The sequence below is a fragment of the Hemitrygon akajei genome, chromosome 7, assembly GCF_048418815.1.
Source record: "Hemitrygon akajei chromosome 7, sHemAka1.3, whole genome shotgun sequence".
Taxonomy (NCBI): domain Eukaryota; kingdom Metazoa; phylum Chordata; class Chondrichthyes; order Myliobatiformes; family Dasyatidae; genus Hemitrygon; species Hemitrygon akajei.
The window spans coordinates 143580196-143600628 of NC_133130.1; the positions used below are offsets into that span (position 1 = coordinate 143580196).

The window sequence follows — 20433 nt, forward strand, 5'->3', positions numbered from 1 at the left end:
AGCTGGAAGTATCTCCTCCTTGGTGGTGGGGGGAGGGGAATCCCAACACTCAAATAGTGGGTTTTGACAGCTAAACTTGACATGGCGGATAAATAGGGAAGCGATCCAGCCTTTGAAGAGTAGGTGGCTATACTATAACCTCCCTTTAGTGAGGGTACCCATTGCTATCTATAACAGATAAGGCTTAAGATCTTTGTTTGAATTTGGAACTTTGCAGTCGGCAAACCCAATACTATTACGACTGTTCTACGTTCTTCCTTGGTCGTGACGAGAAAAAGATGAACCAGGACAGGCCATAGGCGATCTCAAACCTAGAAACTTGAAGCTCTCAAGCATCTCAACCTCAACATTGTTGATGTGGACAAGAGCCTGTGCTCTGTGCGACCCTCCCTGCAATACCTTTCTGAAAAGAGACCTGAGGGGCAACTTCTTCACACAGAGTGTGGTGGACACATGGAACAAACTGTTCGAGGAAGCCGCCGAGGCAGGCTCCATTACAGCATATAAAAAAACATTAGGGCGGGTATATGGCTAGGAAAGGTTTGGAGCAGGGGTTCCTATCCTGGGGTCCTCAGATTCCCAAGGAGTCTGTGGATAGATTCCAGGGGTCCGTGAACTTAGATGGGGAAAAAAAATTACATCTTTATTTTCACTAACCTCTAACTGAAATGTAGCATTTCCTTCAATTATTTGATTTTTTATAAAATATTTTGCTAACTATTTCAATCTAATTGGTTTCTTTTGCAATCCTATGTATTTGATTTTATATATTGAAATACATTATTCTGAGAAGGTGTCCGTAGGCTTCAGCAGACTGCCAAAGGGGTCCATGGCATAAAACAGGTTAAGAAGTCCTGGTTTAGAGGGGTATGGGCTGAAAGCAGGCATGGATGAATCATGCCATAGACTCTGTTTCAGTGCTGTGACTCCAACCCGTAGAGAAAGCTGCAGCAGCGGGCGTTCTTCATCAGACACCCATCAGCACGTTTACTTCAAAGTAAAGCAGTAACTCTGCAAAACTTATGCCCTTCAGAGTCAGGTGATAAGATGCAGATGAGGTAGAGCCAATGTCAATCTGCAATGCGAAGCACATTGTGTTATCACAGTTGGAGAATTCATTAGACAACACTTGGAGTATTGTGTCCAGTTCTGGTCACCTCATTATAGGAAGGATGTGGAAGCTGTAGAGAGGGTGCAAAGGAGATTTACCAGGATGCTGTCTGGATTGGTGAACATGTCTTATGCAGAAAGGCTGAGCAAGCTAATGTTTTTCTCTACAGAGTGAAGGAGGATAAGGGGTGACTTGAAAGAGGTATAAAAGTGGTAAAGCAGAGTGGAGAGCAGTGCCTGTAATGCCTGGTAATGGCCAATACCAGAGGACACCCTTTTAAGGTGAATGGCGGAAGGTTTAGTGGAGATGTCAGAGATGGTCATTTTACACAGAGTGCCTGGAATGTACTACTGGGAGTGGACGTAGAGGCTGATATAATAGGGACATATATAATTTTTTTATATAGGTACACGGATGTAAGAAAAACGGAGGGTTATGGGCTGTGTAGGAGGGAGGTGTTAGGTTGATCATGGAGTAGGTTTATATAGATCAGAACAACACCATGGGCTGAAGGGTATGTACGGAGCTGAGCTGATATAAGTTTGAGGGTGGGAGGGACAGTTAGCAAAGAAGAGCTGGGATGTCCACTTGGAATTCGTGGCTCTAGGCTCATGCAAGCCTGAATTCTATCCCCCTCCCCCCTATCCCCCACATGCCTGAATACTCAGCACTGATCTCACTCTGTGCCGGACGTCCTCAGCAGAAGACGTCGGGCTGCCTCACCTGAGCCTCATTCCCATTTATTTAAGGCCAGCGATATGTGTTGACAAAACTGAAGTCCAGCTAAAATCTGGAACAGCCAGATTTTATGGGAAAATGATGCTTTCGTTTCCCAGGAAAGCATGGTTGTTTCCTCTTCACCTTGAAGGAAGCTCAAGGCAAAGGGTCTCACAGAGTGAGGAGAAGCCTCTTAGTGAGGAGGCAAATTCCAAGAGGAGGACGAAATGAGTTTGGGAACAGAAACATGATTAGAATGTCCCGAACAAGCTATCCTTTAGTCAATTAGCCCCTTGTCTTCCCTAACCCATCGATCTCCTCTCTACTCAGAGTGTACACGCATTTCAGCCAATCAGACCAAGCAGTGGCCGAGTTACTAATGCTGTGTTTTGATGTTTCAGAGATATGAGGTGACCAGACCCAGGATCGTGGACATTCTGAGGCCGTGTGGAAGCTGTTCTCATAAACGTTAACGTGTTCCTCTTTTCCCCCAGTGAAGACGACGCAGTGACAATGTACAAGACTGCAACACTCCTCAACATGACTGGGCCCGGTTATGTCTGGCTTGTTGGAGAAAGAGAGATATCTGGGAGGGCTATGCAACATGTTCCAGAAGGTATGGTCCCAGAAAAGCATTCCACATACCTCTGGAAGCCACTTTCACTCCATCCTCTGGTGCAAGGGGGATTTTATTGATCAATGACTGTGGCTCCCATAGAACTCATATTCTTCACTGTCTCACACACCCCACACCCTCAATATGTAACTTAGAGAACTCACAACTGTCACTGTGTCCCACAGATACCCCACATCCTTCAATGTGTCCCACCAAAACCCCACACCCTTCACTGTGTTCCATAGACCCCACACCCTTCACTGTGTTCCATAGACCCCACACCCTTCACTGTGTTCCATAGACCCCACATCCTTCACTGTGTTCCATAGACCCCACACCCTTCAATGTGTTCCATAGACCCCACATCCTTCACTGTGTTCCTTAGACCCCACACCCTTCAATGTGTTCCATAGACCCCACATCCTTCAATGTGTCCCACTGAGACCCCACACCCTTCAATGTGTTCCATAGACCCCACACCCTTCAATGTGTTCCATAGACCCCACATCCTTCACTGTGTTCCTTAGACCCCACACCCTTCAATGTGTTCCATAGACCCCACATCCTTCACTGTGTTCCATAGACCCCACACCCTTCAATGTGTTCCATAGACCCCACATCCTTCACTGTGTTCCATAGACCCCACACCCTTCAATGTGTTCCATAGACCCCACATCCTTCACTGTGTTCCATAGACCCCACACCCTTCACTGTGTTCCATAGACCCCACACCCTTCAATGTGTTCCATAGACCCCACACCCTTCACTGTGTTCCAATAGACCCCACACCCTTCAATGTGTTCCATAGACCCCATACCCTTCACTGTGTTCCATAGACCCCACACCCTTCACTGTGTTCCATAGACCCCACACCCTTCACTGTGTTCCATAGACCCCATACCCTTCACTGTGTTCCATAGACCCCACACCCCTCAATGTGTTCCATAGACCCCACATCCTTCACTGTGTTCCATAGACCCCACACCCTTCACTGTGTTCCATAGACCCCATACCCTTCACTGTGTCCCTGAGACCCCACACCCTTCACTGTGTTCCATAGACCCCACATCCTTCAATGTGTTCCATAGACCCCATACCCTTCACTGTGTTCCATAAACCCCACACCCTTCACTGTGTTCCATAGACCCCATACCCTTCACTGTGTTCCATAGACCCCACACCCTTCACTGTGTTCCATAGACCCCATACCCTTCAATGTGTTCCATAGACCCCACACCCTTCAATGTGTTCCATAGACCCCAGACCCTTCACTGTGTTCCATAGACCCCACATCCTTCACTGTGTTCCATAGACCCCACACCCTTCAATGTGTTCCATAGACCCCATACCCTTCACTGTGTTCCATAGACCCCACACCCTTCAATGTGTTCCATAGACCCCACACCCTTCACTGTGTTCCATAGACCCCATACCCTTCACTGTGTTCCATAGACCCCACATCCTTCAATGTGTTCCATAGACCCCACACCCTTCACTGTGTTCCATAGACCCCACATCCTTCACTGTGTTCCATAGACCCCACACCCTTCACTGTGTTCCAATAGACCCCACACCCTTCAATGTGTCCCACTGAGACCCCACACCCTTCAATGTGTTCCATAGACCCCACACCCTTCAATGTGTCCCACTGAGACCCCACACTCTTCAATGTGTCCCACTGAGACCCCACATCCTTCACTGTGTTCCATAGACCCCACACCCTTCAATGTGTTCCATAGACCCCACATCCTTCACTGTGTTCCATAGACCCCACACCCTTCACTGTGTTCGAATAGACCCCACACCCTTCAATGTGTTCCATAGACCCCACACCCTTCACTGTGTTCCATAGACCCCACACCCTTCAATGTGTTCCATAGACCCCATACCCTTCACTGTGTTCCATAGACCCCACACCCCTCAATGTGTTCCATAGACCCCACATCCTTCAATGTGTTCCATAGACCCCACATCCTTCACTGTGTTCCATAGACCCCACACCCTTCACTGTGTTCCATAGACCCCATACCCTTCACTGTGTTCCAATAGACCCCACACCCTTCAATGTGTCCCACTGAGACCCCACACCCTTCAATGTGTTCCATAGACCCCACACCCTTCAATGTGTCCCACTGAGACCCCACACCCTTCACTGTGTTCCATAGACCCCACACCCTTCACTGTGTTCCATAGATCCCACATCCTTCACTGTGTCCCACTGAGACCCCACACCCTTCAATGTGTCCCACTGAGACCCCACACCCTTCAATGTGTTCCATAGACCCCACACCCTTCAATGTGTCCCACTGAGTCCCCACACCCTTCAATGTGTCCCACTGAGTCCCCACACCCTTCACTGTGTTTCATAGACCCCACACCCTTCACTGTGTTCCATAGATATCCCACACCCCTCACTGTGTCACAGAGACCCCACACCCCTCACTGTCCCACAGATACCCCACATCCTTCACTGTGTCCCACCGAGACCCCACACCCCTCACTGTCCCATAGATACCCCACACCCTTCAATGTGTCCCACCGAGACCCCACACCCCTCACTGTCCCACTGAGACCCCACACCTTTCACTGTGTCCCACAGATACCCAACACCCTTCAATGTGTCCCACCGAGACCCCACACCCCTCACTGTCCCATAGATACCCCACACCCTTCACTGTGTCCCACTGAGACCCCACACCCCTCACTGTCCCATAGATACCCCACACCCTTCACTGTGTCCCACTGAGACCCCACACCCCTCACTGTCCCATAGATACCCCACACCTTTCACTGTGTCCCACAGATACCCAACACCCTTCACTGTGTCCCACCAAAACCGCACACCCTTCAATGTGTCCCACCAAGACCCCACACCCCTCACTGTCCCGTAGATACCCCACACCCTTCAATGTGTCCCACCGAGACCCCACACCCCTCACTGTCCCATAGATACCCCACACCCTTCACTGTGTCCCACTGAGACCCCACTCCCTTCAATGTGTCCCACCGAGACCCCACGCCCTTCACTGTGTCCCACCGAGACCCCACACCCTTCAATGTGTCCCACTGAGACCCCACTTCCTTCACTGTGTTCCATAGACCCCACACCCTTCACTGTGTCAGAGAGACCCCACACCCCTCACTGTGTCACAGAGGCCCCACACCCCTCACTGTGTCCCACAGAGGCCCCACACCCCTCACTGTGTCCCTGAGACCCCACACCCTTCACTGTGTTCCATAGACCCCACACTCTTCACTGTGTCAGAGAGACCCCACACCCCTCACTATCCCACTGAGACCCCACACCCCTCAATGTGTCCCACAGAGACCCCACACCCCTCACTGTCCAACTGAGATCCCACACCCCTCACTGTCCAACTGAGATCCCACACCCCTCAGTCCCACAGAGACCCCACACCCTTCAGTCCCACAGAGACCCCACACCCCTCAATGTGCCCTTAACTGACCCCACAGACCTCAGTGTATCTCCCACACACTTCACACCCCGCAGTCGGTCCCTCCCCACTCCCCACACCTCTCTGTCTCTGTGGTCTAACACTACACTACATCCTTCTGTGTGCCCCACACATCTTTCTGTTGCATTGTACCGAGAGACCAGTCATCGTCATTGTGATGATTACATCATTGCGTCACCTTGTGGTCTTACTATGATTACAAGACTGTGCCTTCCTTCTGTATCCCAGTTCACTCCTGCGACCCTCTGTTCTGTCCCACTGTGTTGTACTCCGTGCCCTTCTACTCTGGCTCTCTGTTGCCCCCCTCTCCCACTCTGTGGCATCCAGCTCTCAGTACCCTTTGATCTCAGGTATGGTGGCTTGTTTCCCTTCCAGGTGTAATTGGTTTGCAACTGATAAATGGTAAAAATGAAACGGCCCATATTAATGACGCAGTGGGCATTGTGGCTCAATCCATCCACGAGCTCTTTGAAAAAGAAAACATTACCGACCCTCCCAAAGGCTGCGTGGGGAACACCAACATCTGGAAGACTGGACCCCTCTTTAAAAGGTAAACATAGAGTCTGGCATTTGGGTCCCTCAGTAGGCGGAGGGCTTCTTGATTACAGGACACTCACATGTTACTATTTTCTTCTGAAATGATTCAGGTTAGATGCACAGGAGTGGAATACGAGAGAAAGCACAAACCGGTCTCCCCGTGGTTCCCCTGGTCTGCTGAGTCTGGGGCTATTGGAGACAGCAGTGCCAGTTGTGACTGAATCCGATAATAACAGAGGTCAGAACTTTCACACAGAGGTCCCATGATAGTAGCTACCCATCTCCAAATGGACCAGAAGCAGCTGATTGCTTCCTGGCAGGTTGATTAGGTTTCCACCAGGGCAGTGATCCTGTGGGCCAATGGATCTATGATCCTTTTGACCAATGACCCTGTGGATGTGATCCAATGGGCCTGTAATCCTATGGATCAATTATCCTGTGGGACTGTGATCCTGAGGACCCGTGATCCCGTCTGCCACTGTTTTTTTCAGCACCTGGAACTGCGTAACTGCATAAATCCAACTTATGGCAGTGGTGAGAGTGTTTCTGTCTGTTTCCACAGGGTCCTTCTGTCCACCAAGTACCAAGAAGGGTACACTGGACAAGTGGAATTTAACGATGAAGGAGATCGGAAGTTTTCTAATTACAGCATCGTTAATGTGCAGAAGGGAAAGCTGGTGCAAATTGGAGTTTACAACGGGACTAATGTACGTATGCAGAAAAACCATGTCAGTCCTTGCAGAGGCTGACCTTTATATTAACCCCTAATCTTGACTGTGATGTAATGCTAGTACGTGCTGCAAAGAAATCTATTGTGTTGTGTTTCCCAAGGCAGTGGTGCTGAGCGGCACCATCCGAAGAGGTGAGGAGTTTGAAAGGTGCCGCATAAATGCATGTTGTCCATGAAGTAAAAATAACCATGGCCTCTTGCATCCCCTCAGTACAAAGGCCCCGTCTCCACCTCACATCTGGTGCTTCAACTATTGTTCATGTCGTTTTTGTATCTGGATTCAACTATTCCAACGAAAATTTAAACACCACGGATGCAGGCAATCTGAAATACAAAACAGAAAGTTGTAGCAACTCTTGGCAAGTCAGGCAGCATTTGTGGAAAAAGAAAAATAATTAATATTTCAGGTTGGAAAGAGGAAAGGCAAGTTGGTTTTAAATTGCAAAGTCAGTGGGGACCAGATGGATAGGTCAAAGGGAATACCCATGATAGGGGGAGGCCAGGATTGCCACTAAGATAAGCTGCATTAGTGAAGTGACCTGGTTGTTAGGTAATGAGTGATGTTAGAGGGACAGAGAGGGGGAGAGAGAGAAAGGGGAGGGGGAGAGAAAGGATGGGGGAGAGAGAGGGAGATAGCAGGAGAGGAAGGGGAAGGTAGGCGAGAGGGGAGGGGGCGAGGGAGGAGGGTGGAGGAGAGTGAGAAAAGAAGGGGGAGAGAGGGGGAGGGAGAGGGAGGGAGTGAAAGAGGAGGGGCGGGGAAAGATGGAGGGGGAAGGGAGAGAGATAGAAATAGCAGAAAATAGAGAGAGAGAGAGAGAGAGTGTGAGAGAGAGAGAGAGAGAGAGAGAGGGGGGGGGGGAGGGGAGAGTGAGAGAGAGGGTACAAACAAATGCTCATGTAAAAGTTGTTAAATGCAGAGCACATCTTTAGGATGCACAGAAGCTCAGCCTGTTGTTGGAGAGAAGAGAAACTTGTTACAAATGGACAAATGGATAGCCTGCAGCAACCATTATCCAAAGCAACAGACACAAAATGCTGGAGGAACTCCAACTCTTCACCCAGCCTGGTGCAAAATCCTGCCAGGCAATACCCCAGACAATTACCTGGACATATCCACTGCACTATTTCTGCCTGAGTGCAGCTCTCTGCTGCAGGTTCTGTGGTAGAGGAGGTACTCTGTACATTTCAGCATTTAAGTGGATCTGGTTGGCAAGCAACTTGACTGCTGTTTCGATGGCGCTCCCTGTCTCTGTTACCTGTTGACTGCCAGCCCATCTCTGTGCGAGAAGATTCAAGTCTAGAGTGAGTTCTGCTCTCTCGGGGTTGCCATCTTCGACGTTGTGGCAGTGCCTGCCCTGTCTTGTTAACTGGGGGGGGGTGGGGAGGGTGGGATCTCAATTCAAAGAAGTGCGTAGGAGTTCTGGTCAATGCTTTTGCCTTAGGTAACACCACCAGAACCTACTCTGTTCACCATTACATTGGTGTTTGTGGTAGCTTGCTGTGCACACATTGCCTTAATGTTCAAAAGACAAAACTTCAGATGTACCATATAAGCACTTGGGACTACCGATTAATATACTGATGGATCAACTTAATTAAAAACCCTTATAACTGCTAGCATTGATCCAGTAATGTTCATTAAGTTTGAGAAAGTTTCCCCCTGGTGTTACAGACTGACGCAGATTCAGCATTTATGTGCAACGCTAACAGATCCAGTTGTAGTTCCTCTCTGGCAGCAACCTTGGCGTTTCTTTAGCTGTTTTTTTACGAGGCTCGATCAGAACCCACTGCGGATGAAAAGCGTGCAATGCGAGGAGCTAACCGAATTTGAACTCGGGACCATTTGCCCCGAAGTCCGGTGTTGATGCCGCTACGCCACCGGCTGGTGTAGTCATTGTTTGATTGTCCCCATGTGACACTGGTTGTTCTAACACTAGTTTCCAAGTACTGTACACTTCATCAAAAACTAGGCGACTTGGAATTTTCAAATCGTTAACGGATTTACATGGAGCATATTCCAAGTCAATCATTCTGTGTCCTCCTCCTTTTACAAATGTCGCCCATCAAACAAAATAATTGGAGAGGTTAACAGAGAGAGTTAAAAAGTTAGTGGTCAATGTTGTAGGTCTAACAGGGAAGCAAAGGCTTAGGTCATCAGAGGAACAGGTTTCTCTGCTAATTATCAATAACATTAGGTCACTAATGTTGGTGACACTGCCTGGCTCAGTGACATGGCTAAAGCTCACCAACCTCTGGCTCAGAAGCATTGTACTGTGGGCACCATGATGTACATATTCATATTCATGGAAAGCAGAATGTGAGCCCACGTGTACAGACAGAGATTGGAAGATAGATGTGTGACCCTTGAATTGAATTGAATTGACTTTATTACTTACATCCTTCATATACATGAGGAGTAAAAATCTTTACCTTATGTCTCTGTCTAAGTGTGCAAAGTGCAATTTATAGTAATATGTAATAAATACTGTAGTACATACAACAGGTCAGTCAATATTACACAGAAATACAACTGTGTCAGTATGAATTAATCAGTCTGAATGCCTGGTGGAAGAAGCTGCCTCTGAACCCGATGATCCTGGCTTTTATGTTGTGGTACCAATTCCTAGACAGTAGCAGCTGGAACAGTTTGTGGTCTAACCAAAAACGGTGGAAATTCCTGTTTGAAAGCAGTCTCTAAACAATAAGCAAGAAGATTGTAGACAACTGATATAGGTGAAGGGTAGAGGTTTTGTTGGCTGCTGCTGTGCAGAGCCCACTCTCTCCTTGGTATTATGAGGGCTACAAAGAAAAGAGCCATCCGGACCGTCACAGAGGCTGCTGTAGGTTACATCACTGATGATGTGCCCCAGCCCATCCTGGGATGTATCTCAGCAGCCTGTGTTACTGAGTTCACGAGAATAGCAGCTGATGTCAGGCCAGTCGTTTGGAGTGTTGGAAGTGGTGTTGTTCAGCTGAATACCCATCTCTGAGTAAGGTCACACCGCGGTTTTCCCACCAGTTTTCCTTGCTGTTTGCCATCTGTGTCCCGTCGCGAAGAGAAGCTGGAGGAGTCGGGGAGGGGCACACAAACCTGACTCTGCCAGTCTAACATCTGCAATATTCTGATTCTTCATTTGGTCCATCCCACAGGTACTGCTGAATGACAAGAAAATCATCTGGCCGGGTGGTGAATTGAACACACCCAAGGGGTTTCAGATGTCAACAAAACTAAAGGTACAAAATGGGCTGAAGGAACCAGTGAGCAGTACAGAACACAGCAAAACGCCGACTGCTGACAGAAGGCCCCCACTCTCAGTTGCATCGGCATAGTGAGCAGCGGGTAGTGCTGCTGCCTCCTGGGTTCCACTGACCCTGGTTCAGCCCTGGTCTCAGGTGCTGTCTGTGTGGAGTTTGCATGTTCTCCTGAAAAATGCGTGGGTTTTCCCCTGGTGATCTGATTACCTTTAAAAGACGGAGGTTAATTGGGTGATATAAGCTACCCCTGGCGTAGGTGGGTGGGGTACGGAGAGCTGATGGAAAAATGACAGTAAGTTGGACGGGGTTAAGTGGCGCGATGTAATTCGTGAGATTGTTCTGAGAACCAGCATAGACTTGAAAGGCCAAATGACCCCTGAACATGTTACAAGGACGATAGCCAGTCTCCACTCGGGCTGCGTCTTCAGGACACCACTCAGCGGGTAGAAGTGTTGCTCTTGCAGTACGTTGGAAGCAGATCCCTGTCTATTTATTTCCATCAGTGACGTTGGAGGAGGAAGTGGCCAACAAGCAGCCGGGAGCAAGAGGACACATGGAGCGCCTGTGGCCCTGCTGGAGGGGAGCTCTACCCAAAGTGACAGAGTGGAGATTTATTTAATGCTGAGAGTTAGCACCAGGAAAGGCAGCACTGTCCATTGCCTGAAGGTTAACCAAAGCTCGTGAGGTTCAATAAATGGGTGTAGTAGTCAATAGTAGAGTAATCATTAGCATAGCGGTCATTAGTGTAGTGTTATTAATGTAGTAATCATTAGTGTGGTCATCATTAGGTGTAGCGGTCATTAATATAGTGATCTTATGTGAAGTAATAAGCTGGGGGGTGGTTGTTGTTCACGAGTCACCAGGACAGGTACATTCTGTGAATAGGGAAGAGTTCTGAGCCTGACATTTATAGGACTTATTGACACCGAGTAAGGAAATGACTAAGCCTGCAAGAAGTCTGATTATATTTTATCTGGTGTAAGATAAATTACTGGTAATAAACATGGAATTCTTTTATTCATTGTGACATCTCGACCGGCTGTGGAAAGCATATACGCAGAACTGAGAATTGATGTTGAAACTCAAGTTCAAATTGCATGTTGTCAGGCCCAGAAGGTGCTGTGTTTGTAACTTCCCTCCACAGAGTGTACCTTAGACTGGCCCAGCTTCAGTCCGAAGCTCTTGGAATGTAAAAACCTTTCTTACTGCATCAGGTCAAAATTGTTGCCCCATGAAATTGTAGTTGCATCAGTGAAAGAACTGAATATACAGTCATGGAAAAGATTCATTGCTACAGCTTATTCAGTGCCATGTTGGGTTTAATTTACTTTATGCACAGATTGTCACTATTTACCAAGAGCCTTTTGTGTATGTGAAGCCAACATTACCGGATGGTACATGTCAGGAGGAGTCCTCCATTAACGGGGAGCCCATTAAGAAGGTGATCTGCACAGGCCCGAACTCTACAGTACCAGGTAAGTTTCTGGACTATGTCTGGGAATGAAGCCGTGCAGTTCTGGTCCAATCAGTGCCATGTGTCTGTACCTAATACCTGGAGCAGAATGTGATTGGTCCCATCCCCAGCCTAAAATCATACAGGGCTCAATCAGGATATCACAGGTCCCTACTGATGCTATTTCCACACCAGTCAGACAAGGGAATACCTTCTCCCCAGCTGGGAGCTTGTGGGTCACATTGTTCCCTCCAACCCTGTAGCATTTCTTTCCCTGTGTTTTAGAGGCATCACTAACATTGTCTCCTGGAACCCAGCCCAGAAACATCTTCCCCTCCCACTGTCCGGCCCCATTCTCTCTCCTCCTGATGACTGGCTTGTGTCCATGTGTAGGCCATTCCTGTTGAAGATTTACCTCACCCCACCCCCCACTCACCATCCCTGGCTCTGCCAGGTTTCTGACTGCCAGCCATCTCCTCCCATCTCCCCACCCTGTTCCCCCCCCCCCCCCCAAACCCCAGATCCAGCTCCAACATGGCCATTTTGTCTGTTGCTTCAGGTGAGATGACCTGGGAAAGCCTGAGGCCTGGGCCTGAGAAACCAGTTTCCATGCCGATGGGATTTCTGTGCCTCCCTGACACTCGATGTAATGCAAACAATTATATTGTAACACATAGTATTGTCTCAAACCATTAACAAGCCACAGCATAAATTAACAATGTAATGGCCACACATCATACTTATTCACCACACCATCACAATCAAGTCAAGTTTATTGTCATTTAACTATATACATGTATACCATCAAAGGAGATAATGTTTCTTCAAACCAGGGTGCAAAGCACAGTATATAACACACAATAACTTAGGATAGTAAGGATAAAATCTACAGATGAATTATGCATAAATAAATTGCATAAATTAAGTATTATCAGATACAGAACAGGTGACTGGTGACACTTTAAATGTGACGTGGCAGGGAGCTCAGAAGTATAAAGGCCTGGGGGGAGAAGTTGTTTCCCAAACTGACCATTCTTGCATCAGAGTGTCCAACCTGATGGCAGAAAGTCAAAGAGGATGCTGGGTGGACGGGTAGGATACTTGATAATACTAAGGGCCCTGCGTGCACAGCCACTCCTGAAAAATGTCCCTGATGGATGGTAGGGCGATCTCTATGATCCTCTTGGCTGTTCTCACAGTCCTTTGTAGGGACTTCTGGTCCAATGTAACTTTGGGCAGTTGGAAGGCCTACTCCTGCTCCTGTTCTTTGTGCTCCAGCACCCTTCTCAATCAACTGAGAGCTGGTTCTGGGTAAGCAAGTTATTTTTGAAGTGTTACGATGAAGAAATATTACCACATGGGGGCAGGAAGGCTCCAACTCTGGAACAGAAGAGTAGAGGCACAAGAGATTCTGCAGATACTGGAAATCTTGAGCAACACACACAAAATTGTGGAGCAATTCAAGTCAGGTAGCAACAACGGAGGAGAATAAACAGTCAGCATTTCAGGCTGCACCATTCCAAAATGTTGACTGCTTATTTCCCTCCATAGGTGCTGGGTTCCTCCAGCATTTTGTGTAGGTACTTTGTTGAAGATTAAGTGTTTTGTTCGTGGATTCTGTGCTGTACATCGCCTGTGTAAGGGTGCAATGCTGTGCCTGACTACCGGAGGCATTAACGATGAACCCTATGCTCTTTGCATTGCTCGGCAGGTCGGCCTATCGTCCCTCAGTGCTGCTACGGGTTTTGTATTGATTTACTCATCAAGCTTGCCAGCACCCCCGCACTGAACTTCACGTACGAGGTGCACCTAGTCCACGACGGGAAGTTTGGGACACAGGAGAGAGTAGGTATTCCGCCTGGCACTGCTGGCCCGTTACAGGTATCCCAATGGGAGCAAGGCTTGATCCGGTGGATGTTGCAATGTCAGAGCAGGCACCTTGTGAAACGCCAGGACAGCAGATCACACAGGGGATTACCACAAGCCTCTCTTCCATCAACAGAGCACAAGGTTCAGACAGGAGGCGATTTTACTGAACTTACATGGTTGCAATGTTTTTCCAACTTGCATGAAGCAAGGAGGATAAACACAAGAGGTTCTACAGATCCTGGAAATCTAAAATAACACACACACCCACACACAAAATGCTGGAGGAACTCAGCAGGTCAGGCAGCATCCATGGAAAGGAAGAAACAGGGCTGAGACCTTACATCAGAACTGGAAAGGAAGCGGGAAGATGCGGGAATATGAAGGTGGGGGAGGGGAAGTACTACAAGTTAGAAGCTGATAGGTGAAGGCGAGGATGGGGGGATGAAGTAAGAAGCAGGGAGGTGATTGGTGGAAAAGGTAAAGGGGATGAAGAGAGAATCTGATAGGAGAGGAGAGTGGACCATGGGGGGAAGGGCAAGGAGGAGGGGCACCAGGAGGAGGTGATGGGCAGGTGAGGTGAAGCAAAGAGGTAATTGGGAAGCCAGAGTAGGGAATGGAAGAAGGAAGAGAGAAGGGGGAGAAATTACTGGAAGTTAGAGAAATTGACATTTATGCCATCCGGTTGGAGGCTATTCAGATGGAATTTGAGGAGTTGCTCCTCCACCCTGAGAGCAGAAGAAGAGGCATGTCGGAATGGGAATGGGATTGGAATTAAAATGGCTAGCCACTGGGAAATCCTGCTTGTTTTGTTGACAGTGTGAAGTTGCTCAACAAAGCAGTCCCCAGTCTACTCCCGGTCTCACCAGTGTAGATGAGATCACATTTGGGAGCACCGGATACAGGGAGCACCTAAAAGGTTTGCGGGTGAAGTGTCACCTCACCTGGAAGGACTGTTTTGGGGGCTGTGAGTAAAGGTGAGGTAGGAGGTTAATGGGCAGGGTGTAGCAATTCTGCTGCTTGCAGGGATAGGTGCTAGGAGGGAGAGCGATGAATGGACACGGGAGTCATGGAGGGAGCGATCCCTGTGGAAAGTGAAGAGTGAGGGGTGGAGAGGTAAAGTTGTATTTATTAATAGGTTCTTATTGAAGATGGCAGAAGTTGCACAGAGTGATGAGCTGGATGTGAAGGTCATTGTGTGGTAGGTGAGGTCAAAAGGAACTCTATCCCATTAAGGCAGCAAGAAGATAGGGTTAGGGCAAATATCCGGGAAATGAAGGAGAGGCAGAGGAGGGCAGCATCAATGGTGGAACCCTGTTCTTCAAAGGACAACATCTCCATATTCCGGAAAGAAAATCCTTACCCTGAGAATAGACATGGTGGAGAAATGGGACTGAGAAAAGTGAGTTGCATTTTTACAGGTGACGGGGGTGGCAAGAAGTATAGTCAATGTAGCTCTGAGAATCAGTAGGAAGTGAGAAGGAAATGGGAGGGTCTGAGATGGGTTCTGGCTGGGAAGAAGGGACAGTGAGGGGCACTCGCCATACGGTTGTGGATTCACACTCTCTAGGGGTTAGAAAACTTTCTTTCAGGAAGGAGAAATGCCTCTTCGTTGGTGTGGTGTACATGGTGGACATGTGTGTGTATGTGTGAAATATTTATATAGTATTTCTGCACATACATGTGTGTATGTTTGACCTGTCGAGAGAGGACAGAAGTGAGTCATCTCTAACACCAGCAAAGGTACAAGTGTTGGAACTGCTTTATTATTGTTACATGCACCAAGACACAGTAAAAAGCTTGTATTGTGTACTGTTCATACAGATCAAATCATTACAGTGTACTGAGCTGCTGGTGGTTTGCATCCATCTGTCCTGAAGGACAATGGGTGATGGTCATCATCACAACCCTGGGCGGAAGGTAGGGAGATCCTGAGATGCCCAGTCATCAAGATCCCCCTTTCGGCCTCACCAGTGTAGACCAAAGCAAAGCTTATGAAGCAATACGTTTGGTGTCAGCTTAGATTTGCTGTCCGGGTTTACTCCCATAGCCTTCGTCTCTCCTGAGGCCACAAGGTAGTGGGGGAATTGAGCTAGAATAAGGTAAAGCAACAATGGAGAATAAAGCATAAAAGCTACTAAAAAAAAGTGTAGTGCAGGTAGACAAGATCATAATAAGGTAGATTGTGAGGCCAAGAATCTATCTTATTATATAAATGACTCCATTAAAGAGCCTGATAACAGTAGGATATAAGCTGCCCTTGAACTGGGTGGTAGTGCTTTCAGGCATTTGTATCTTCTGCCCGATGGGAGAGGGGAGCAGAGAAAACTCTCAGGTGGGTAGAGCTACCAACAAGCACATAGACAGAGGCTGTTCATTGTGCATCCTTGTACAAGACTGCAGAAGGTTTGTTCTAAAGATGGCTTTAGCTTGCACTTTGTGTTGAGTGGGAAGAGTGTGGTTTCTACCAACTTTCTCCCACTGTCCGTGTCACTGTAGCCCTGCCAAAGCTCATGGAAACTTTCTGTATTTCCAGGTGAACAACAGCAACAGGAAGGAATGGAACGGGATGATGGGGGAACTGCTGAGTGGGCTTGGTGACATGATCGTCGCACCTCTCACCATCAATAATGAGCGAGCCCAGTACATTGAATTCTCCAAACCCTACAAGTACCAAGGACTCACCATCTTGGTGAAGAAGGTATCACTCCAGCCATTTGCTCATCCAGCCATCATCATCAAGAAATCAGGACCAGTCATCCAGTATCAGGTCCCTACCATCAGACAGCAGGGAACTTTAGAAGCAACACACACAAAATGCTGGAGGAAATCAGCAGGCCAGGCTGCATCTGTGGAAAAAATTTCAGTCCACGTTTTGGGACAAAACCCTTCAGCAGGACTGGAGAAAAAAAGCTAAGGAGTAGATTTGAAAGGTGGGGGTTGGGAAAAGAGAAATGGCAGGTGATAGGTGAAACTTGGAGGAGGAGGGATGAAGCAAAGAGCTAGGAAGTTGATTGGTGAAAGAAACAGAAGGCCATAGAAGAAAGAAAAAGGGGGGTGGGGTAAGGAGCACCAGAGTCAGGTGATGGGCAGGCAAGGAGGTAACATGAGAGAGGGACAAGAGGATGGGAAATGGTGAAGGGGGGATGGTGGGGGGCATTACTGGAAGTTTGAGAAATCAATGTTCATGCTATCATGTTGGAGGCTATCCAAATGGAATATAAGGTGTTGTTCCTCCACCCTAAGTGTGGCCTTATCCTGACAGTGGAGGAGGCCATGGATGGACATATTGGAATGGAAATGGGAAAGTAGAATTAAAATGGGTGGTCACTGGGAGATCCTGCTTGTTCTGGTGGAAGAAGCGTAGATGCTCGGTGAAGTGGTCTCCCAATCTGTTTCGAGTCTCGCTGATTTACAAGAGGCCACACCAGGAGCACCGAACACAGTATATGACCCCAACAGACTCACAGGTGAAGTGTCGCCTCACCTGGAAGGACTGTTTGGGGCCCTGAATGGTAGTGAGGGAGCAGGTGTAGCACTTGTTCTGCTTGCAAGGATAAATGCCAGGAGGGAGGTCAGTGGAGAGGGATGAATGGACAAGGGAGTCGCGTAGGGAGTAATCCCTGCTGAAAGCAGAAAGTGGGGGGTGGGGGAAAGGAAAGATGCATTTGGTAGCGGAATCCAGTTGGAGGTGGCGGAAGTTTCGGAGAATTATGTACTGGACACAGAGGTTGATGGGGTGGTAGGTGAGGACAAGAGGAACTCTAAAGGAGCTTTAGGAATTCGCTACAGACCAAAACAATGAATCTCTCCATTCCCAGAGAGTTGGACACTGGATTGCAATCCTTCAGGCTAGCTACTGGCTGACAAGTATGAGTTAAGAATGGTAGAACTCCAAAATAATCTCTTACCTCACTGCCCTCTCTCTGACATGACCTTCTCTGTCAGGGAGCTGTTCTCCTGACCCTTGCTCATCTTACTTATCCTCACAGGGCACTGCCTTCTACAGACAATTGCAGAGCAGCCCTTAGTCTTTCTGGGTATAGTCCTTCACTGCTGGGTAAAGGACCACCTTCTTCCCTGTTTTATTTCTCTGCCAAGAAGTTTGAGGATTGTCCAAAGACGAAGCCTTAAACCCTGGATGTTTTGGGAGCCTCTCCTGTCAAAGGTCAATCCCATTAACATGGTCCAGAGTTGCTCTATCAACATCATCTAGACAGGGACACTAGATGATGAAGAAAGGACATCAGTTACTGAGATAGATAGATGAGTATGTGTGTGAAAACAGACCCGGATCAAGCTCACAACTCACATTGAAACGGCTTACTAAGATTACAAAGGATAGAGATTCCAGTTAATAAGAGTTTATGAGGGAGAGAGATGCCTGTTATTCAGAGAAGGTATCAACCAGAGATAGAGAAGGAGAAACTATTGAGATAGAAAAGCAGTAGATGATGAATGAGGCTACCAGTTAATGAGTTATTTGGGAGTTTATTATCTTCAAGGAGACAGACAAAGGGAGGGAAAGTGCACTGACACCGGACATTCATACCAGATGTGAGATCATTATTCTCACATGGATTATAATCCCATTTCATTTGCTCATGGTAGCATTTTTTCTCCTGTTAACAGGAAATTCCCCGCAGTACACTGGACTCGTTCATGCAGCCATTCCAGAGCACGCTCTGGCTACTGGTGGGGCTTTCTGTACATGTGGTGGCAGTGATGCTTTACCTCTTAGACAGATTCAGGTTTGTGCATCTCAGTTAATGTCATTTCTCCGTTCCCTTGTGTGATTAGCGAAGAAGTTTTTTGCTCAATGATCTGAGAACATTTTGACAATGACATTACTGACCTTTTGTCATGTCTCCAACGAGGTCCAGAATTCTTTGAGCTTGTGGACTTGGAAAGGATTTGATGAGGCTTAGCACAGGGGTTATTGGGAAGAAAGTGAGAAGCTGCTTCAGACAGTGTCATTATTCATCAGAAGGGGTGGCTGCAGGAAGTTGTGACATCAGCATTGAGTCTTAGGTCACCCTGTTCTTTCCCCCCCCCCCCCCAAGGTCACTCACCTGTTTCACTCTTGGACAGTCCCAAAAAAACCAGTTTCAGACACTGACTCATATAACTAATAAATGGAAGTTACCTGCCTACATCCTTACGGGCATTCTTTGGCAGGAGCCCTGTGCCTCCAGTTGGATAGACCATCCTGAATCAAAGGTATGATTCCCAGGACTGCTCTGCTGGACTCCACACAGAACCAGCAGGGGTAACTGGAGCTGAGGGGTGGTGGTGCAGGCTGAAAGTGGAATGTGAGACCCGGGAAGGTGTTCCCAGCAGTGCAGAAAGATGTCCCATAGTATTGCGGGCCTTCCTTCCAGCGGGTGGACAGGCTGGGGTGGAACTAGCACCAGACCTCCAATGGATAACTCCAACATCCCTTCCCAGCTAAGCCACCTGTAACCTCTCCATCTCGTAATGGAGGCTGGTGTGACTTACACAGACCAGTCTGCACCCAGGATCAGCTTGAAAGAGTGAAGCGACCACTTCTTATGTTTATTCTTCCATCAGTTTTACTCTTGTGCTGATCATGCGCCTGCAATTCTCCTACCCCCCATGTCACAAATCTGTCCTTTCAAGAGTTACCTCTCCTTTAATACATGAACCTTCTTTCCCCAGTCCTTTTGGGCGATTTAAAGTGAATAGCGAGGAAGAAGAGGAGGATGCTCTCACCCTGTCTTCGGCCATGTGGTTCTCCTGGGGTGTGCTGCTAAACTCTGGAATTGGAGAAGGTGAGAGAACGGATGGTCAGGTACTGAGAATCTCAGCCTCAGGCTGCAGATCCAGATTTGGATCCAGGACACCTTACTGTTAAATCTAGAAAAGCAAGCAAGCAGGTTACAGTGACACAAGAGACTGCAGATGCTGGAATCTGGAGCAGCAGTTGCAATGCCAGCCTCCCTTCCCCCACTGAATAAACAGTGATCCTTCCCAGTAACACAGTTTGGGAAGCTTTTTTATTAGAATCAGAATCAGAATCAGAATCAGGTTTAATATCACTGGCATATTTTGTTTTGCGGCAGCAATACATGAGAATAAAGAACTATAAATTACAATAAGTATATATATAATTTAATAAGAGGTGCAAAAAGAGAGCAAAAGAAAGAAAGTAGTGAAGTAGTGTACATGGGTACATTGTCCATTCAGAAATCTGATGATGGTAGGGAGGAGCTGTTCCTAAAACATTGATAGCTTGTCTTCAAGCTCTTCCTTGATGGTAGCAATGAGAAAAGCCACCATTGTGGTTATTGTGAGACTATTACAGCTTGGGACATCCCAAAGTTCACAGCTCCATTCCAGCACCGTCCTGTAAGGAGTCTATAAACATCTTCCTCGTGGAATCTGTGGGCTTTCTCCGGGTCCTCCGGTTTCTTCCCACAGTCCAGAGTGGTACCGGGTAGGTTAATTGGTCATTGTAAATTGTCCCGTGATTAGGTTAGGGTTAATTGGGCTTGTCAGGGCTCAATAGGGCAGCGTGGCTCCAAGGGACTGAAGAGCCTATCCCACACTGTATGGTGAAATAAAAAGGGTATGCCCGGGTGATGGGGGTCCTGAATGATGGATGCAGTATTTTTGAGGCATTGACACCACGAAAATAGGTGGCTTCAGCAG

The 20433-nt window shown here is 47.8% G+C and overlaps 1 protein-coding gene across 4 annotated transcripts in view; it reads left to right on the forward strand.

Annotated features, from left to right (window-relative positions):
• Window positions 1-20433, forward strand: part of grin1a (glutamate receptor, ionotropic, N-methyl D-aspartate 1a) — a 101660-nt gene that overhangs the window by 42963 nt on the left and 38264 nt on the right. For all 4 annotated transcript variants that reach the window (XM_073052165.1, XM_073052167.1, XM_073052166.1 and 1 more), the window contains 9 exons: window positions 2323-2444; window positions 6296-6470; window positions 7020-7164; window positions 10338-10421; window positions 11782-11917; window positions 13607-13740; window positions 16298-16462; window positions 18394-18512; window positions 19441-19553. In XM_073052165.1, coding sequence (XP_072908266.1) covers window positions 2323-2444; window positions 6296-6470; window positions 7020-7164; window positions 10338-10421; window positions 11782-11917; window positions 13607-13740; window positions 16298-16462; window positions 18394-18512; window positions 19441-19553 — 1193 coding nt within the window. The remainder of the gene's footprint in view (window positions 1-2322; window positions 2445-6295; window positions 6471-7019; window positions 7165-10337; window positions 10422-11781; window positions 11918-13606; window positions 13741-16297; window positions 16463-18393; window positions 18513-19440; window positions 19554-20433) is intronic.